Source organism: Ochotona curzoniae, unplaced genomic scaffold (assembly GCF_017591425.1).
Source record: "Ochotona curzoniae isolate NIBS_2020 unplaced genomic scaffold, NIBS_Ocur_1.0 contig_832, whole genome shotgun sequence".
Taxonomy (NCBI): domain Eukaryota; kingdom Metazoa; phylum Chordata; class Mammalia; order Lagomorpha; family Ochotonidae; genus Ochotona; species Ochotona curzoniae.
In genome coordinates, this window is record NW_024466580.1 from 4602587 (window position 1) to 4621865 (window position 19279).

Below are 19279 nucleotides of genomic sequence, written 5' to 3' on the forward strand. Positions count from 1 at the left end.
TGGCATTCTAATTGGGTTCTCCCTTTTCTTCCTCAGCTAGAGGAACGGGTTTTGGATTGGCAGTCATCTCCAGCCAGCTCCCTCAACAGCTGGTTCTCTGCAGCCCCCAACTGGGCTGAATTGGTGTTACCAGCCCTGCAGTATCTGGCTGGAGAAAGCCGAGGTAAGATCAGCTTGACTCGTCTAGTCCATTTTGCATTTGTGTAATTCTCTGCTATTTGTGTAATTTGTGTAATTCTCTGCTATTAGGAAGCAGTCATTCAAAATCCTGCCCGGTGCTCTGTGACTTGTCAGTTTAACCCTCTCTGACCTGTGTGGCTTATTGCACTATTCATTTTTTTACAGCTGTTCCTTCCAGTTTCTCTCCATTTGTTGAATTCAAAGAGAAAACCCAGCATTGGAAATTGCTTGGTATGTATGTGTATTCCAAAATAGGTTTTTTCAAACTGTTTCTATAGGTTTCTTCTAGCTTTTGATCAGTATAGTCCAGCAGATGAGCCTAAAAGAATCTACTAGCCCTTATTTGCTCTGTGAAAGGATGTGTCAGGATGCCTTTTGTACTCTGAAGGTGTGAGTTTTAGCACCTTCCATTGTTTCACTCAAATTGAGGTGGAATAGTTCCCCTGTTCTGATGCTGGTGATGGCTAAAATTTTTTAAGGATTTGTTTATGAATTTATAGTGCAGAGTGACCGAGGATTTTTTTGTTTTGAGCTCTAAAGATTTGTTGTTGTTGTTATTATTATTATTATTTGAAAGGCACTTGGGGAGAGGGAAAGGGAGAGATTTTTCGCTTCCCCAAAACCTGCATAATCTGGACCTAGTCTCTACATGGGTGTGACAGAGGCCAGGCTACTTGGGCCGTTGGATATATAAATAGGAAGCTGGATCAGAAGCAGAGGTACTGAGACTTGAAGCAGCTGAATTTAAAGTTGTAGAGGTATTTTGTTAACATTTATATTAAGCCAGTGATTTGAGGTTAAATTGTAATTGTAGTTATTTTTCTTTCCTCAAAATTTGTTTTTACTGTTGAGATTATGTTGGGTAGACCCATATAAACTATTTCTAAATAATAGAATTTTTAAAAAAGATTTATTTTTTTTTTCTTGCAAAGTCAGATAAAAAGAGAGGAGTAGAAACAGAGAAGAAGATCTTCCGTCCGATGGTTCATTTCCCAAGTGACTGCAATGGCTGGTGCTGTGCCAATCCAAAGCCAGGATCCAGGAACTCCCTCCAGGTCTCACACGCAGGTGCAGAATCCCAAGACTTTTGGCCGTCTTCAGCTGCTTCCCCAGGCCATAAGCAGGGAGCTGGATGGGAAGCAGAGCTGCCGGGATTAGAACTGGTGTCCATATGGGATCCTGGCGCGTTCAAGGCAAGGACTTTAGCCGCTGGACCAGCACATCAGACCCAAGAATAGAGTCTTTAATTTTTTTTTTTAATTTATAAGGTTCCAAGTAATATATCAGTTATTAGAACCTGTATCTGAAGTAGCTTGGTGACCAGCCACCTAGCGATATTAAAAATGGATGATTCATGGCTGGTTTCCTATTGAACTTCATGGATCTTTCAGTTCTTCGGGGACTTGTATATAAACAGATCAGCTGAGAGCAGATTGTGAAAGCAGTGGATGTATTCATTTAAAAGTTCTAAAATTTTGGGCTGGTACAATGGTTCAACAGGCTAATCCTTCACCTGTCAGCACCAGCATCCCATATGGGCAGTAGCTCTATTCCTGGCTGCTCCACTTCCCATCCAGCTCCCTGGTTATGGCCAGGGAAAGCAGCAGGGAATGGTTAAAGTCCTTGGGTCTCTGCACCCATGTGGGGGACCTGGAAATGCTCCTGGATCTGGCTTCAGCTCCAGATGTTTTAGCTATTTGAAGAGTGAGTCAGTGGATGGGACTTCTCTCTTGTGTCTCCTTTCTGTAAATCTTTAAAAAAAAAGGAAAAAGAAAAAAAGATTTTAACATTTTATTTGCAAGGCAGAGTGAAACAGGCTTTCCATCTGCTGGCGCAACCCCTAAATGCCCACAGTCGTTAGGACTTAGGCCAGAGCAGATGCAGGATCTAAGACAGCCTGGATCCTCCATAAAGACTGTGAGGGACCCAGGTGCTTGAGCCGTAACCTGTAGCCCTCAGGGTGCCCATCAGCAGAAAGCTAGAATCAGAAGTAAGCTGTTGCTTGAACCCAGATGCTTCGATATGTGGTACAAGTGCCCCAAGTGATGTCTTAACGGTAGGTCAGAACACTTATCTCATATTCATTCACTCTTTGAACACCTGTTCAACTTCTAGGTATCAGGCATTTGTTAGGTGCTATGGATTTGAAGTCCTACAGCAGGCTTCCCTCATGGAGCTTAAGATTTGCTTGAAAAACATCTGTTTAAATTAAGTAGCAGTGTGAGCATTTCTATAAAGAATGGGTGTTGTAATACAGAAGTACTCTGAAGTCTCAGTTAAAAAGAGTGTTTGAGCAGCAATAAATTGTTGAGTAGGAATGAGTATGATCTATTGTGGGATGAAGTTGGAATGTGGAGGAGCATTTGAGCTGTCACTGGTCTGGGGAAGATTCAGTCTCAAAATATCAGTCACACCTACATGAAATATGGTGATAATTTAGTTCCCCTTCTATTTTTTTTAACCTTTTAGATCTATGAAAGGCAGAGCTAGAGAGCAAGAGCTTCTGTTTCCAGGTTCGTTCCTCAGATGGCCACAGTGGCTGAAGCTGGGCCAGCAATAGCTTCCTGCAGATGTCCCTGTATATATAATATATGTGGATTCAGGGGTCCAGGGACTTGGACCGTCTTCTGCTGCTGTCTCGGGTTTATGAACAGGTAGCTGGATAGGAAGCAGAGCAGCCAGATCAGCCCTGCAGGCAGTGGCTTAACCTGTTATGCCATAGTGATAAGTTATACCTGGTAGACCCCTCCAGTGTTCTAGCCCCTGGCATTGTCATCTCAGCCACTGGTTCCCACAAGCACAACTGGGCTGTGTGATGGCTTAAAGCTCCTCTATTTTCAGAATGTGTCATCCAGTGTTTCTCAAGCCTGGATGGGGATGCTTATAGCATAATGGCAGGAAATGGGTTTGTGAACAGAGGTGAATGGCTCTCTTCTTGAAGTGCCAAGAAGCAGGGGATGTGATGGAGGGGAGAGCCTCAGGAAGCAGGCTGTTTGACGTCTTTATTGGGGGTACAAGTGGTACATAAAACACTGCAAGTGCTTAGATAGTGTGCTGAACGTGGATGTAGGGTGTACTTGGGAGCCATCAGAGCAGGTAAGGTAATAGGTACATGCAACACTCCCACTTTTGAGTGTGTATGTGTATGCCCTCCCCTTTTTCTTGGGTAACTATATTTCATATGGTCATGTTACTTTTTACCAATTAAAAACTTTGCTCTCATTTGTGTATTTGAAAGGCCAAAGGGGGAAAAAAAGGCCAAAGGAGAACCCTGTGTGTTAGCTTTCTTTTTTAAAATTTTCTTTTTATTATTATCATTTTATGATGCAGTTTCCTAGATTGTAGGATTTCCCTTATCTCCTCCCTAATTCCCTCCCCTCTCACTGAGTTCCCCTATATCATTACTACAGAATAGTTCTTCATACACAGTCATATGTCCATCATTGTGGGCATGGACAATGACAAGGAGTCCAGCTTCCTATTGTCAAGATAGAGTAAACAGTTTTCATTGGGAGTCCATCTTTGTCTGGAAGTAGAGATGGAGTACTGCATTGTATCCTCACATCTGGATATGATAGTCTCCATTACACAGTTACTGTACATCCCTTAAATGAAAAACCACAATACCAAATCAACAACAGGAAGAAAATTAGAAATTTAACAATGCCGTGAGGTTAAATAACATGCTACTAGATATAACAGTCTCCATTACACAGTTACTATACATCTCCTAAATGAAAACCCACAAAACATAATCAACAACAGGAAGAGAAAAAAGAAATTAACAACACCGTAAAGTTCAATAGCATGCTACTGAATGATTAATATGTCACTGAAGAAATGAAAAAGCAAATCAAGAACTTTCTTGAAGAAAATGATGCTACTGTATAAGATATGAATCAGTGAAGAAATTAAATCGGAGGAAAGTACTTTGAAGGGATAAAACTAACCAAAAAAACAAAATCCATGATATATAGTTTCTGCTGATCTTTGTTGGTGAGATACGTCTCCTGTACGACACAAATAAATGGGTTTTGTTTTTTAATCCAGTCTACTAATCTATAACATTTGTTTGATGTGTTCAAGCCGTTTACATTCAGGGTTAATAGAAAGAGATGGTAATTTGGTTCTGTCATTTTAGCAATGGGTTGTTCATTGATTTAGCCTTCTGTTGTTATTTTCCTGGGATGTTCTTCACATTTGCCTTTGGTTTTGGTGGGTGCTATTCATTTTCTCTCTCAAGAGAACATGTTTAATTATTTGTAGAGCAAGTTTGGAAGAGGCCTATTCTTTCAACTTTTTTTTACTGTGGAATATTTTATTTCATTTTTAAAGACAAAAGAAAAGTTTTGCTGGGTCCATTATCCTGGGTCGACAATTTTTTGCTTTAAGAAGCTGGAATATGTCACTCCATTCTCTTTTTGCTTGTAGAGTTTCCTGTGAGAGATCTCCTGTGAATTTAATTGGCATTCCTTTATATGTCAGTTGATTTTTTTCATGTGGATGTTTAAGGATCTTTTCCTTATGTTCGATTGAAGAGAGCTTGATGATCATGTGTCTTGGTGAGGATCGCTTTTGATCAAGCCTTTTGGGAGTTCTGTGCCCCTCTTGGATATTGTTTCCCAGTTCTTTCTCTAGATTAGGAAAAAATTTCCCTTATTTCATTAAATACATCTTTAGACCCAGCATTTCTTTCTGCATCTTCCGGAACTCCTGTAACTCTAAAATTAGGCCTTTTAATAGTGTCTTTCAATTCTTGACTACCTTTTTTGGCCTAATCTACCTCTGCTTCCAGATATTTGTTTCCCCTTGGTGACAGAAAATATCTTCTAATTCTGAGCTTCTTTCTTCTGTCTCCTTCATTCTATTTTGGAGAATGTCCACTGTACTTTAAAAAAAAAAATTTATTTACGGGCCCCGTGCCATGGCCTAGTGGCTGAAGTCCTCACTGTGAATGCACCAGGATCCTGTGTGGGTGCTGGTTCTAGTCCCGGCAGCTCTACTTCCCATCCAGCTCCCTACTTGTGGCCTGGGGAAGCAGTCGAGGATGGCCCGGGGCCTTGGGACCCTCTACCCGTGTGGGAGACCTGAAGGAGGCTCCTAACTTTTGGCTTTGGATTGGCTCAGCTCCAGTCATGGCGGTCACTTGGGGAGTGAGCCATTGGGCATAAGATCTTGCTCTCTGTCTCTCCTCCTCTCTGTATATGTAACAATAATAATAATAAATAAATCTTTAAAAAAAAAGATTTGTTTACTTTTATTATTATTACAAAGTCAGATACAGAGAGGAGGAAAGACAGAGAGAAAGATCTTCCATCCGATGATTCTCTCCCCAAGTGAGCGCAACGGCTGGTACAGCGCTGATTTGAAGCCAGGAGCCAGAAACTTCCTCCAGGTCTCCCACGCAGGTGCAGAGTCCCAAGACTTTGAGCCATCCTTGACTGCTTTCCCAGGCCACAAGCAGGGAGCTGGATGGGAAGTGGAGCTGCTGGGACTAGAACTGGCGCCCATATGGGATCCCAGAGCATTCACTGTGAGGACTTTGGCTGTTATGCCATGGCACTGGGTCCTCTGTTGTACTTTTAGTTTGCTCTACTGTATTCTTTGTTTCTGATATATCAGCTTTCATTTGATTCATTTCCAGCGTGACATGTTCCTTAGATTCCTTGAATGCCTGCTTTACATACTTCTCGTTGTTGATAAGTTTTATAACAAGTGTTTTGTATTCTGTATCCTCCATTTTTCGATGTCTTCCTCAATGAACTCTGAGGTTGGCAGAGGGTTTTGCCCCTTTGCAGGGGAGTCTTCAGTACTGTTTGTTGTGCCTCTGTCTCTTCTTTTGCTGTTCATCATTGTACTTCTGGTTATCTGATTCTTCTTCTTGGGGCAGGTTTCTAATTGTGTCACCCATAGGTCTACGGTTTGATTTTACTTATTGTGGTTGGGACATGGCACTTTGCAATCACTTGTGCCACTCCTCCAGTGAGTTCCAGGTCTGGATTCTTAAGTTAGATTTCCACCATGGTCTCTGTAGCCACAGCTCCTGGCGTATCAGTCTCCACCTGCTGTGATACAGTGCTGAGGCTGCACTGTTGTCTGTACAACCTTTCTCCCACTTTCGATTGGAGCAGTTCCCAGGATTAGGGGGACCAGGTGTCCTATATAGCTAGGTTGTTGTTGGTGCTGATCTTGCCAGAACGTGTTGGCTTTTAAGTCTGAGGGCCGCTTCTGACCCGGGCAATGTCATAGTATTATTTTCCTGTTGGACTAGTGCAGTGCAATGAGTTCAGTGAGTTCTTGCCAAGCTCAGCGCATGTGCAGCTCACTATTGTCCCTGCAGTCTTAAATTCTTGGCCACACAGTAAGAAATGGTGCTACTACTAGAGCTCTTGATCTGCTGGCTGTCAGGTCTGAGGGCTACCTGGGCTTTTCTTGGGTGGAACCTGCAGGATGCCACATTGTTGCAGTTCACTGAGCCAGAAATGAGTTCACTCCCAGCTCAGTGCATGCACAGTCCTGTCCAAAGCCCTTGCCTCCTTAAACAAAATGACACCTGATATGGTTCTAGGAGGTGGACCTGGCTGTGAAATCCACCTTGTTCCCCGCACTGCCTGTCTGGGACCTGCCACTCTGTCTCTGCTTCTGGTCAAATCATACAGACTAGCAGGATAGGCAGTTCTTTGGGTTCACTTCCTGAACTCTCAGTAACCGTCCCTTCCACCTTGTTGCTGGTGTAGTTTCAGCTGCGGTGCAGTTCAGTTTGCCATTCACTGAATGCTGCTGGAGTATCAGTCACTGCAACGCCACACTGTTGTTTTCACTGCTTTCCTGTGTCTGTCAGTCTCCAGGTACCCCTCTGCTGTTGTTCTGCCTTCTATTTCTTGGAATGTGCCCTTTCTGCATCACACTGGGTAATATTTCTCCGTCTGTTTAAACGTGTCCTTACCCTATTCTGCCATCTTGATTCTCCTCTGGACTACTTCTTAATTGTCCGTAGTCACTAGGGCTGGGCCCAACCATGAGGTGTCCGGGACCCCGCTGCTTGAGGTTACTGCTGCCTCCCGCCTCCTAGGTGTGCGTTGTGAGGAATGGGGATCAGAGCTGGGATTCAGTCAAGTCTTTTATGTGGAATGTGGACATCCTAAGTGGAATCTTAATGCACATGCCAAATGCCTACCCCTTGTTTACAAATTTTGCATGTCATAGCATAGTATTGCAAACTTCAGGCACTATGTCAGAACAGGTCTCTAGACCCTATTCCTGTTACACAATTAGTGACCATTGTTTAAAACATCATTTTTTTTCTTTCTAGAAGTTTTAGTATTTTAGATAATGATCTAACTGAAATCATGGCTTATTTATCCTTCTGGGACTGCCTTATTTCACCTAACAGGCTATTCTCCAGGTTCATCTGTGTTGCAAACAGCAGTGTTTTGTACTTAAGACAGAATAGTATTCCATTGTATGTTCTGGCACATTTTCTTAGAGGCTTGCAGCTTTGAAGTGCAGAGTGACAGAGACATGCGAAGATCTCCTATGTTCAGGTTTACTTTTCAAATGTCTGCAAAGCTTGGGCTGGGCCATGCTGAAGCCAGGAGGCAGGAACTCTGGGATCCCACATGGATGTCAGAAACTCAAGTACTTGGGCTCGGGTACTAAGCTGCCTCCTACACACAGTAGAGTCAGAGTAGCTGGGGCTTGAGTCAGGCAATCCAGTGTGGCCTGGCAGTGTCCCAAGTGGTGGATACTGTGCACCATAACTCCTGCTCCTGACACATCTTCATTCATTATCCATTGATTATCCATTGATGAACATTTAGGTTTTTTTTTTTTAAGGTTTATTTATTTACTTATTTTTATGGGAAAGTTAGATTTACAGAGAGAAGGAGAGCTGATTTACTCCCCAAGTGGTCGTAGTGGCCAGAGCTGAGATGATCAAAAGCCATTAGTCAGGAGCTTCCGGAGGGTCTCTTGCATAGGTGCAGGGTCCCAAGGCTTTGGGCCGCCCTTGACCGCTTTCCCAGGCCACAAGCAGGGAGCTGCCTCCCATGTGGCACATGGGCCCTAGTACTTGTAGCCATCTTCAGCTGTTTTCTTGTACATGTTGGTAGGGAGCTGGACCTGAAGCAGAGCATATGTGACTTGAAATTGTTGGTGTCCCATGTGGTGACTTAACATGCTAAACCACAACACTGAGCCATCTTTTGTTTTAAAGATTGATTTGTTTTTGTTTGAAAAGCAGATTTACACAAAAAGATCTTCCATCCGCTGGCTTACTCCCCACGTGGCCGCAGTGACCGAATTGAGCTGATCTGAAACCAGGAGCCGGGAACTTCTGGGTCTCCTTTGTGGGTGCAGGGACCTAAGGACTTGGACCATCCTCTGCTGATTTCCCAGGCCATATTCAGGGAGCTGGATGGGAAGTGGAGCAGTAGGGACATGAACTGGTGCCTGTATGTGGTTTTGGCACTCGAAGCTGGAGAATTTGTGAGTCATGGCATTAGCCTTCATATGTTGTTTTAAGTACTAGTTTTTCTGACAGGTGTCAGGTGATACTGTACTGTGGTTTTGCTTTGCATTTCCTTGCTGATGAATGATAGATAGTGTGTGTTTTTTATGCACCTGTTGTCCCTTCTTGTGTTTTCTTTTGAGAAATGTCTGTTTAGACCCCTTCACCTGTTTCACCCCTCCAAAATGTTTTTTTGTGGAGATTTTTGTTATATTTTAGTTATTAATTTCTTAGATGGCTTGCAGATATCTTCTTCCATTCTCTGTGTTATCTTTTTACTGTTGGCTGCACAGAAGCCTTTTGGTTTGATGCAATCATATTTACTTCTGCTGTGCTGTTGGTGACATGTGAAAAGAATAATTGCTAAGACCAGGGTTACAAAACTTTCTTGTTTTGTTCTACAATTTCAGGCCTGCTGTGTAAATTTTGAAACTATCTTGAGGCCTTGATGTTGTGGCATAGGAAGTTAGTCTGCCTGTCATGTCAGGATCCCATACGGATAGCAGTTTTAGTCCCGACTTTTCCATTTCTGGTCTGGCTAGCTGCTAATGCACCAGGAAAAACAGTGGAAGATGGTCCAAAGTGCTGACCCCTGTAGCCATTTGGGGAGTGAAATCACAGATAAAAGATCCGTGTGTGTCTTTCTCTGTTGATAACTCTGCCTTTTGAATAAAGTGTTTTGAATTGGATTTTGCATATAGTGTAAAGTAAAGGTCTAATTTCACTGTTTTACATGTGGGCATCCTCTCTTCCTCAGCATCATTTGTTCCTTATGTGTTTCTCATGCCCTTGTTGAAAATCAATTACTGTTTGTCTGTAGGCTTTTTTCTGGGATCTCTAGTATAGAACAGGCTTTTGGTTTTATTTTGCTCTTCTAGGAGCATGAGGGAGAAGTACCTGAAAGCAGCTGTGGGGGTAGGAGGCACTGTTTGCTAACTTTGTTAAGATACAGCTGTCAGGGAATATGCCAGCAGCCCTGGGGCATGACAGAGGGCAGACTGCGTACCAGGCAGGGACCAGACAGAATGTTGAAAGAAGGTCCGGCTGTAGGTGAATTGACTGAAGTAGCCTTTCTAGGAGGCACAGTGGAAACGGGCAGAGGAGGGCTTAAGGGTGAAGTGTCCCAGGATAAGAGAGTTGAGATCTTCAGGGGTGGGGTGGGGAAATGTTGACCTTACATGTTGACTGCTGAGGACAGAGCAGCAGCACGGTGCGTGTCTCAGCAGCGGCCTCTCACACAGGCACGCCTGGCTGATGTTTGTGCTGGGGCTTCTAGCCCGGGTGGGAAATCTAGGTGTCTTTGTGTGCCAGGTGCGACCATAGTGGGCTCCAAGGGGTGCCCTGAGAGAAGGCCAGGAGCGGGCTCAGGAACTTTCCCTAGGACTATCATGCTGTGTCAGTCCCTACAATGACTTTGTGTCCCTCTGGTGACAAGCTTGTTTTACCCACAAGGTGAGGATTACTTCCACAGTATAAAGCTATTAAGACGTCCTTTGTGAGTCCTGCCAGTTTTTGAATCAAATTTATGTGAACTTCATGGAGGCAGAGACTGAGTTTTTTGAGTAACTCCAGTTTTGTGTGTGGTGCCTGGCTGCACAGCAGGTAACTACTGAGTGGGTAAAAGTGATGCATGTACAAAGGGTTAGTAACACAGGTCTTGACATACTGTAGTTTTGGCGCATAAAGCAAACAAGTAATGAGAAGGTTGGATTTCGAATATCATCTTAGATCTTCTTATTTATCTTTTTGTTCCTGTAATAGGCCAGTCCCAGGATAATGAAAAGGAATTAGCTGGGCTCTTTCAGCTGTGGCTGGAGACCAAAGACCAGACCTTCTGCAAGGTATGGCTTTTAAGAAATAACATCTTCCTCAGTCTGTTTCCAGAGCCTTTAGGTTAGTGGAAATTTCTTGGTCTATTTACTTGTTAATGTTTTTCTTCCCTCCAGCAAGAGAATGAAGACAGCTCAGATGCCACAACACCTGTCCCTCGAGTGTGAGTATAATACTTTAATGGTAGGCGGTAATGAAACCATGATTTAAGAAACTGCCTTGATTTTGCTGACATTGCTTCATATGCTAGAACTGCGGTGGACTTCAGAGATCCTATCAGTGTACTGATTCTTGTTCGCACATCGTCACCTGCAGATGCATCATACATAGTCTCTTCCATAAGGGTGGGTTATTGATTAAGCCAGAGCATTGTGCTGTAGAGGCTCGAAGAGGACATACTGTGTTTTTTTAAAGGCAGAATGCTTATGAATACTTGTCTTTTAAGGGAGATTTATTTTTAATTGAAAGGCAGATTTAACAGAGAGGAGAGACAGAGAAGATCCTCTGTTGGTTCGCTTCCTAAATTACCACAACAGCCAGAGTTGAACTGTTTCAAAATTGGGAGCCAGTAGCTTCTTCTGGGTCTCCCACGTGGGTGTAGGGTCCCAAGGAGTTGGGTCCTTTGTTACCCTCGCAGGCCACAAGTAGAGAGCTGGATCAGAAGTAGAGCAGATGGGATACGACTGGTGTCCGTAAGGGCATCATCCCCATAAGGGATGCTGCTGTCGCAGGGTAGAGGATTAGCCTAATGCACCCTACACCAATCCCAAGCATACTTTAAGTGTGTATGTGTGTGTGTAATTTAATGGAAAGTCAGCATTATTTGGAGGTGGGAGGCAAGAGAGACCTTCCTTCTGCTGGTTCACTCCCCAAATTGCTGCAGTGGCTAGGGCTAGACCAAGCTCAAGCCAGGAACCAGAAGTTTCTTCTGAGTTTCCTACATGGATATAAGGCCCAAATACTTGGGTCATCTTTTGCTTTCCCAGATGCATTAGCAGTGAGCTGGATTGGATGTAGAGCAGCTGGAGCTTGAACTGCTGTCCATATAGGATGTCAGTGCAGTAAGCTGCTGCTTTAGCCACAATGCCTGTCCCAAATACACATTTTTCCGTGTGAGTCTTCCTTGGCTTCCATTTGAGATGACTAATAAAACTTCCTCATTTATGTGTTAAGAACATGGTTAAGTGACTTGCTGAAAGTTAATGATAGGACCCCACTAAGAGTTTACGTTCCTTGGCTGCCTTCGGTTGTGGCTTGTCTCATATTGCTGTTTTCTGCTAATGCGTATGGGTCTGTAGATTTTGAACCCCAGCACAGAGGCCTGATTGAAGTGGCAAAATGTGTGGGCTCACATAGTAGGGAATAGAACCCAAGTTCTGGATACTTCTGAGGTGGCAGAAAAACTATCTTTGTCATCTTTCATATTTGATGGCAGAATACTTTCTTACTCTAAGGGTACATTTTTTTGTTACTATTGTATAGCAATAATACTTAAATTAATAGTTACCAGTATCAGTCTTTCCCACCTGGTAAATGGACTTTTCATCTTTGCCAGGAATTGGGTGCTTAGGAAGGGGCAGTTTTTCATGATTCCAGGAGACTTATTTCTGGGTGCTGAAAAAGGGCCGGGGCGGGGGTGGTCTTTGATGTGCTTGTCAACTCTCAGTTGCTACAACATTCCTTATGTTTCAGAAGAACTGACTATGTGGTGCGGCCCAGCACAGGGGAAGAAAAACGGGTTTTTCAGGAGCAGGTAAGAGCACCAGAAGCCAGTGCTTGTCTCTGGAAGCCTGTGGCGAGAGACACCGCAGTGTGATTCTCCTTTGAGTTCTTAGGGGCGGTTCACACACTTCCCTCTAGCAGGGAAGTTTCTTGGGAGCAGAAACAGTGTAAAGGATGAGAATGAACACTGCCGCGGGATGCATTTATATCTAAAGCGGCCAGCTCTGAGCACCATTCTTTTCCCTGCATGGTTGGCTTGTTTCTTCCTGCGTGCAGGTTGCGTTATTGCAGGGGAGCTCGAGGGGGAACCTGCTCGTTCTGACTTAAGAGTTCTCTCCCTTTTCTTTTGGTAGGAGCGCTACAGGTACAGCCAGCCCCACAAGGCCTTCACCTTCCGCATGCACGGCTTTGAGTCTGTGGTGGGGCCGGTGAAGGGTGTGTTTGACAAGGAGACCTCCCTCAACAAGGCCCGGGAGCACTCCCTGCTGCGCTCCGACAGGCCTGCCTATGTCACCATCCTCTCTCTCGGTATGTCGTGTGCAGCCACTGTCAGGCCCCACACTAACTCGCCACCCTCTGCCCTTGTTTCTTCCACTCAGGGTCTTCAGTTTTTGGTTTTTTTTTTTTTTTTTTTTTAATTTATTTTTATTGGAAAGTCAGACCTACAGAGAGAAAGATCTTCCATCTGCTGGTTGATTTCCCAGGTGGCCACAATGGCCAGAGCTGAGCTGATCCAAAGCTAGGAGTCTGGAGCTTCTTCCAGGTCTCCCACGTGGGTGCAGGGTCCCAAGGCCTTGGACCGTCCTCTGCTGCTTTCCCAGGCCACAAGCAGGGAGCTGGGAGCAGTGGAACAGCTGGGATTAGAACTTGCGCCCATATGGGAACCTAGCAGATCCAAGGCGAGGGCTTTAGCCACTAGGCTACTGTGTCGGGTCCTCTGAGGCAATGATGTATTGTTTGTTCCTGTAGTGTATGAAAGCACCCGATGTCTGTCCTGATATCACAAGCTCTGCCCATATGTTTTTAACCTTTGTTTACAATAAAAAAATATGCTAACTTTTAGTTAAAGATGTCTTTTTTTCTTCACTCACGTGAATTCTTACTGCTGAATTCTAAGGTGTTGCATGTAGATTACAGTGGCAAACTGCTGGCCACTAGAGGGCAGTGTTTGCCCTTGCTGAGTCAGATCAGGTGGGGGACCGGTAGCCCAATAGTGTGACCCCACTATAGCAGGTCAGGAGACATTGTTTCTCAATAGAAACCCTGCTTGACTGTTGCACGTTGCATTTTCTGATGTCATCAGTTCGAGATGCTGCCGCCCGGCTGCCTAATGGAGAAGGTACCCGGGCAGAGATATGTGAACTGCTCAAGGACTCCCAATTCCTCGCACCCGATGTCACCAGCACACAGGTAAGATGGAGATATTGCTTGTGACATTTCTAGAGTGGATATCAGATAGTATATTAAGAAATTTGAAGTGTGACATCAATTTTTATAAACTTTGAAGAAGGGATAATAAGTGTGTCTTTTTTTTTTTTTTTAAAGATTTATTTTATTTTTATTGGAAAGTCAGATATATAGAGAGGAGGAGAGACAGAGAGAAAGATCCTCCGTCCGATGATTCCCTCCCCAAGTGAGCACAAACGCCGATGCTATGCCGATCCGAAGCCAGGAGCCAGGAACCTCTTCCAGGTCTCCCACATGGGTGCAGGAACCCAAGGCTTTGGGCCATCCTCGACTGCTTTCCCAGGCCACAAGCAGGGAGCTGGATGAGAAGTGGGGCTGCTGGGATTAGAACTGGTGCCCATATGGGATCCCTGTGCGTTCAAGGCGAGGACTTTGGCCACTAGGCCACGCTGCTGGGCCCAATAAGTGTGTCTTGATAAATGAATACAACAATGATGAAATTTGGCTATGAGCTTTCCTTCAGCTTGTGGCAAAGGGAAGGCTGGTCATGTAGTCAGCGGATTCCTCACTGTGGAAGCACATCAGGATCTCAGGGGTCTGACAGTTGCTTTTTGCTATGTGATTTGTTGAGCCACCAGGAGTATGTAGCTAGGCTGGGTTAGAATTTGTTTATCAGCTGACGCTCACCAGTGATTCCCTCCCTCCCCCCTAGAGTTCAAGTAGTGTTTGTTCTGTGGGTCTGAGTTGGCCCCTTGCGCCCTCTGTCCTTAGGTGAACACAGTGGTGAGTGGTGCTCTGGATCGGCTGCACTACGAGAAGGACCCGTGTGTGAAGTACGACATCGGACGGAAGCTGTGGATCTATCTGCATCGTGACCGCAGTGAGGAGGAGTTTGGTGCGTGAGGCCTTTGGACAGTGCGTCAGACTAGACTAATGATGCTTTTACTTCGTCTCAGTTTCACTATTTATTAACATTCAGGCAGGATAGGCATGTAGAGGTAGGATTCAACCCACCAGCTAAGCTTTGGGTGTTTTTAAAAGTGTTTGACATATTTACCTTCATCTCAACAGTAAGAGGACAACAAATCTTCTGGCTCGTTCTAAATGCCTACAATAACCAGGGCTGGGCCAAGCTGAAGGCAGGAATCCAAAACTGTATCTAGGTCTCCCAGGGAAAGAAGGGACCCAACTCCTTGAACTGTATCACCTGTTGCCTTCCAGGGTGTGCATGGTTAGGAAGCTGGGATCGGAAGTGTAGCCAGGACTTGTACACAGGCATTTGTCCTAAGTGGCATCTTAGCACTGTGCTGAATGCCTATCCTGGCTAGTTGTTAAAGATTTGTTTTATTATTTAAAAGACAAGAGAGGGAGAGACAAAAGTCTTCCACCCGTTGGCACATTGTCCCAATGGTTACTGTGTCAGGGCTGGCCAGGCTGTAGCCAGGAACCAGGCACTTCCTCTGGATCTCCAGAGACAGGGGGTGAAGCTCTTTTCACTGTTTTAACAGGCACACTAGCAGGGAGCTAGATTAGAATTGGAACAGCAAGTACTTGAACCAGCACCCTTATAGCATTGCAAGCAGTGGCTTAACCTCCTGGCCTATAATACCAGCCCCCTGGCTTTGGCTTTTAACAAAGGCTCCTTGTTAAGCATGCTGAGGTTGCACTCACTGATGCTTACTACTCTGATTCACAGAGCGGATTCATCAAGCACAAGCAGCTGCAGCTAAAGCCAGAAAAGCTCTTCAGCAAAAGCCCAAGCCCCCATCCAAGGTGGTAAGTGACACCGTGAGTGATGCCTTGGGGATTCTGGGATGGAGGCAGTAGGGAGTAGCTAAACTCAGCTTTTACTAAAAGTGCCTTAGAAGCTACAGGGTCCATGCCTGCCTTTAGTGAAACCTTCATGTACGTTATGGGTGAATTTTCTTGTTGTCCATTCTAGAAGTCCAGTAGCAAGGAGAACCCCATAAAGGTCCTGAACAGTGGCCCTTCTGAGCAGAGCCAGATGAGCCTCAGTGACTCCAGCATGCCACCCACCCCAGTCACTCCTGTAACGCCCACCACGCCAGCGTTGCCTGCCACTCCCATCTCCCCTCCCCCTGTGTCCTCAGTCAAAAGTTGCCCCACCAGTGTTTCGGAACCAGCTAAGTCTAGCTCTGGGTAAGTGCACCTCTTTTTTTTCTCCAGCTGTTTTCCTATGCAAGTCCCTTTGTATAAATGCCTTAGGTGTCTGGATCTCCTGATTTCCTTTTAGTGTTCTTCTGGTGTCTTCACCAACAATGCCACAGCTTGGAACAATGCTTTCGCCAGCTTCCAGCCAGACTCCACCCAGTTCTCAGACTGCCACCCGGGTAGTAAGCCACTCTGGCTCAGCCGGACTGCCTCAGGTGCGCGTGGTAGCCCAGCCCAGCCTTCCTGCTGTCCCTCCACAGTCATCAGGGTCCACATCGACACTGCCACAGATGCCCGCAGGACCACAGATCAGGGCTCCAGCTACTGCCACACAGACCAAAGTTGTGCCCCAGGTAAATAGAGATTCTGCAGGACATTGTGATGGAGGGATAGTGACTATAGATCAGATGGGCAGGCTCGGGGATGATCAGGAATCTTAAGTTAATGCTGACAGTGAGGCTCATCCGAGCAGCTGCCTTAGGGTTCAGAGCTGGGTAAGTATTTGTAAGCGCTCTGCTTTACATGCTGGCATGGGTCCTCAGTGATTGACCTGGGAGTTGTTTTGTTTTTTTATTTTTTCCTCCCCAAAGATATTTGGTTATCTATTTTAAAGTTAGAGTTAGGAGAGGAAGAGACAGAATCTTCCATCTGCTTGGCTATTCCCCCAAATGACCACAGTGTCCAGGGCTGGGCCAGCCTGAAGCCAGGCAGCTCTTCTTGATCTCCCACATGGGTATAGGAGCCCAAGCACTTAGCTGCTTTCCCAGCAGACAGCTGTGGAATAGCTGGGACTCAATTGCAACTACATGGTGTGTTGGCACCACAGGTGACAGCTTAACATGCTACCACAATGCCATTCCCTCACCTGGGATTCCAGCCTTATGACCCTGGTAGAGGTGGGATGTTCAGAACTTAAGAATCTGTCTTGGGCTCTTCCAGTGTTGCCGGCAGTCTTAGCCATGCTACTGTCGAAATGTGGGTTTTGAGAAGATTGTGTGCTCTTTGCCTCAATTTTCTTTACTGTAAAATGAGTGTAATCATGTGTATCCTCAGTGTATAGAAGCAGGATCATTATTAAATGTAAAGGGATTCTGAAATCGAAGTGTATAGTATCCAGCTTAGAGAGTGGTGTGCTTTAAGCTCTGTAAAGTTAGAAGTGTGTTTCCTGGGTAGAACACTCAGGTGGGACGGTGTGTATGAGATGGCTGCTGAGAGTACTAGGGTGCACTTGAATGTCTAATTAAGCTCTTGACCTTATGCCCTGAACTAGACAGTAATGGCCACTGTACCAGTCAAGGCCCAGACTGCAGCGGCCACCGTGCAGAGGCCGGGATCCGGGCCAACAGGGCTCACGGTGACAAGTCTTCCAGCTGCGGCCAGTCCTGTGAGCAAGCCAGCCACAAGTTCTCCTGGGAGCTCTGCTGCAAGTGCCTCCACAGCTACTGTCATTCAGAATGTCACAGGACAGAACATCATCAAGCAGGTGGGTGAGCTCATTCTGCATGGTACAGGACACAGTGTAACCCGGTAGGCAGGGTGGGACTCTGTAGGTAGGTCCAATTCCTTTGTTCTCGAGTCAAGGACTCATGAATTCGGAGGTTCTGGATGTGTAGAGAAAAGCTTTGTCATCTTGGACCCTCACTTTCTAGGTGTTTCAGGTGAGAGCACCTACCAAATGCAATGCAACCTTACGCTTCCATTTTGTTCCATAGAAATCAGCTTTTAGTAGTAGAATTTCTAGAATTAGACTCTCCATGAATTGACTTAAATCCTCTTGGCTATTTTCTTTCTTTCTTTCCTTTTTTTTTTTTTTAAATATTTATTTTTATTGCAAAGTAAGATATATAGAGAGGAAGAGAAATAGAGAGAAATATCTTCCTCCAGAGAAAGAAATCTTCTGTGTACTGGTTTATTTGCCTTCCGAATGCCTGAAACCATGCTTACTGGATCCAGCTGAATGAACCTGGGAGCTCAGGCCAGGTCTCCCACACGGGTAGGCAGGCACCCGGCTACTTGATGTATCATTCTTGCTTCCCAGGATCCGCATTTACAGAGCTGGAAGCAGGAGCTGGAGCTAGGCATCAGTGCAGGGTGAGAATGTTCCAGCTCACAACCTAACTGCCAGGCCAAACACCTGCCCCGTGGCCATTATTTTAGTAGTTTTGTAGTTTACCACTAATAAAGATAGAATTTGTATTTCTTGGTTGTGCATATGGAAGGATTGAACTTTAAAGAATTATTCGGTAAGTAGCAGCTAATATTGTTAGGGTTTGCTTTCTACATTCCAGTACTGAGCATATTGTAGGATATTAGTCCAGTCCTTGTGCCCTCTGAGGCACCTTTGTTGTTTGTTATTCAACACACATCTGTTTAGTGTCTTGTCTGTTTCTGGGACTGCTCTAAGTACTGGGGACTCAGAGTTGTGTATTCAAGTCTCTGTCTTCCTGCAACTCATTCTCAAAGCTGGGAGAGAGGTAGCTGCTCCAGGCAGGTAGGCATAAATGCTGTGGACATCAGAAGACAGGGTGTGGGTGGGGAGTGGGAGCGTGCTCATGTTAGGGCGGCACGAGAGAGAAGTGTGTGGAATATGGAGTCTGTGTTGTGTGATGACAGCTGGGGAGATTGCGGACCTGAGAACGGCAGGTGACAGTGATCACGTGTAGGGAACAGTAGGGAAGTAATGTAACCACACTGGATTTTAATGTAAGTTTGATGGGGAACCTCTGGGAACTTGCTTAGGCTGCCTTGGTCTGGTGGATTTTTTTTTAGGATTTACTGATTTTCATTCAAAAGGCAGTTTTTACAGAGAGAGAAGGAGGGGTATAGAGAGAATGTCTTCCATCCATTGGCTGATTCTCTAAAGGACTGCCATGGTATGAGGTGAGCTGATCCAAAGCTGGGAACATCTCCTGGGTCCCCCACGTGGGTGCAGGGTCCCAGGGATTTGGGTCATCCTCTGTTGCTTTCCCAGGCTATAGGCAGAGAGCTGGATTGGCAGTGAAGCAGCCAAGACACAAACTGGCCCCCATCTGGGATGCCAGCACTTGAAGGTTGGAGGATTAGTCTGTTGAGCCATGGTACTGGCCCATACATACATATATATATGTATTGCCAGCATCTTAAATGAGTGCTTGTTCAAATCCCAGCTACTCCACTTCCAATCTACTCGCTTACAGTATGCCTGGGAAAGCAGCAGGAGTGTTTGGGCCCTGCACTCACATGGGAAACCTGGAAAAATTAAAATACATATATAAAATACAGATATTTTAAAAATATAACTATATTATGAGATGTATTCATTTTTATTTAAAAGGCAGATTAACAGAAGGACAGAAAGATCCCCATTCACTGATTGATTTTCCACATGGCTGCAGTGGCCAGAGCTGAGCCTGTCTGATGCCGGGAGTGTCTGTTCGTAGCTCAGCAGTGATGGACTTGGTGCACAGAGGCAAAGGAATG

General features: G+C 45.2%; 1 protein-coding gene across 4 annotated transcripts in view; it reads left to right on the plus strand.

The window, feature by feature from the left end:
• NFRKB (nuclear factor related to kappaB binding protein) overlaps window positions 1-19279 on the plus strand; it is a 45905-nt gene that overhangs the window by 13780 nt on the left and 12846 nt on the right. For 3 of the 4 annotated variants that reach the window (XM_040992668.1, XM_040992670.1, XM_040992671.1), the window contains exons 11-22: window positions 37-163; window positions 346-411; window positions 10451-10530; window positions 10636-10682; window positions 12212-12272; window positions 12595-12769; window positions 13545-13651; window positions 14420-14543; window positions 15345-15424; window positions 15591-15808; window positions 15903-16173; window positions 17091-17303. In XM_040992668.1, the coding sequence (XP_040848602.1) occupies window positions 37-163; window positions 346-411; window positions 10451-10530; window positions 10636-10682; window positions 12212-12272; window positions 12595-12769; window positions 13545-13651; window positions 14420-14543; window positions 15345-15424; window positions 15591-15808; window positions 15903-16173; window positions 17091-17303 (1569 nt within the window). The remainder of the gene's footprint in view (window positions 1-36; window positions 164-345; window positions 412-10450; window positions 10531-10635; window positions 10683-12211; window positions 12273-12594; window positions 12770-13544; window positions 13652-14419; window positions 14544-15344; window positions 15425-15590; window positions 15809-15902; window positions 16174-17090; window positions 17304-19279) is intronic. The other variant, XM_040992669.1, reaches the window with a different exon arrangement.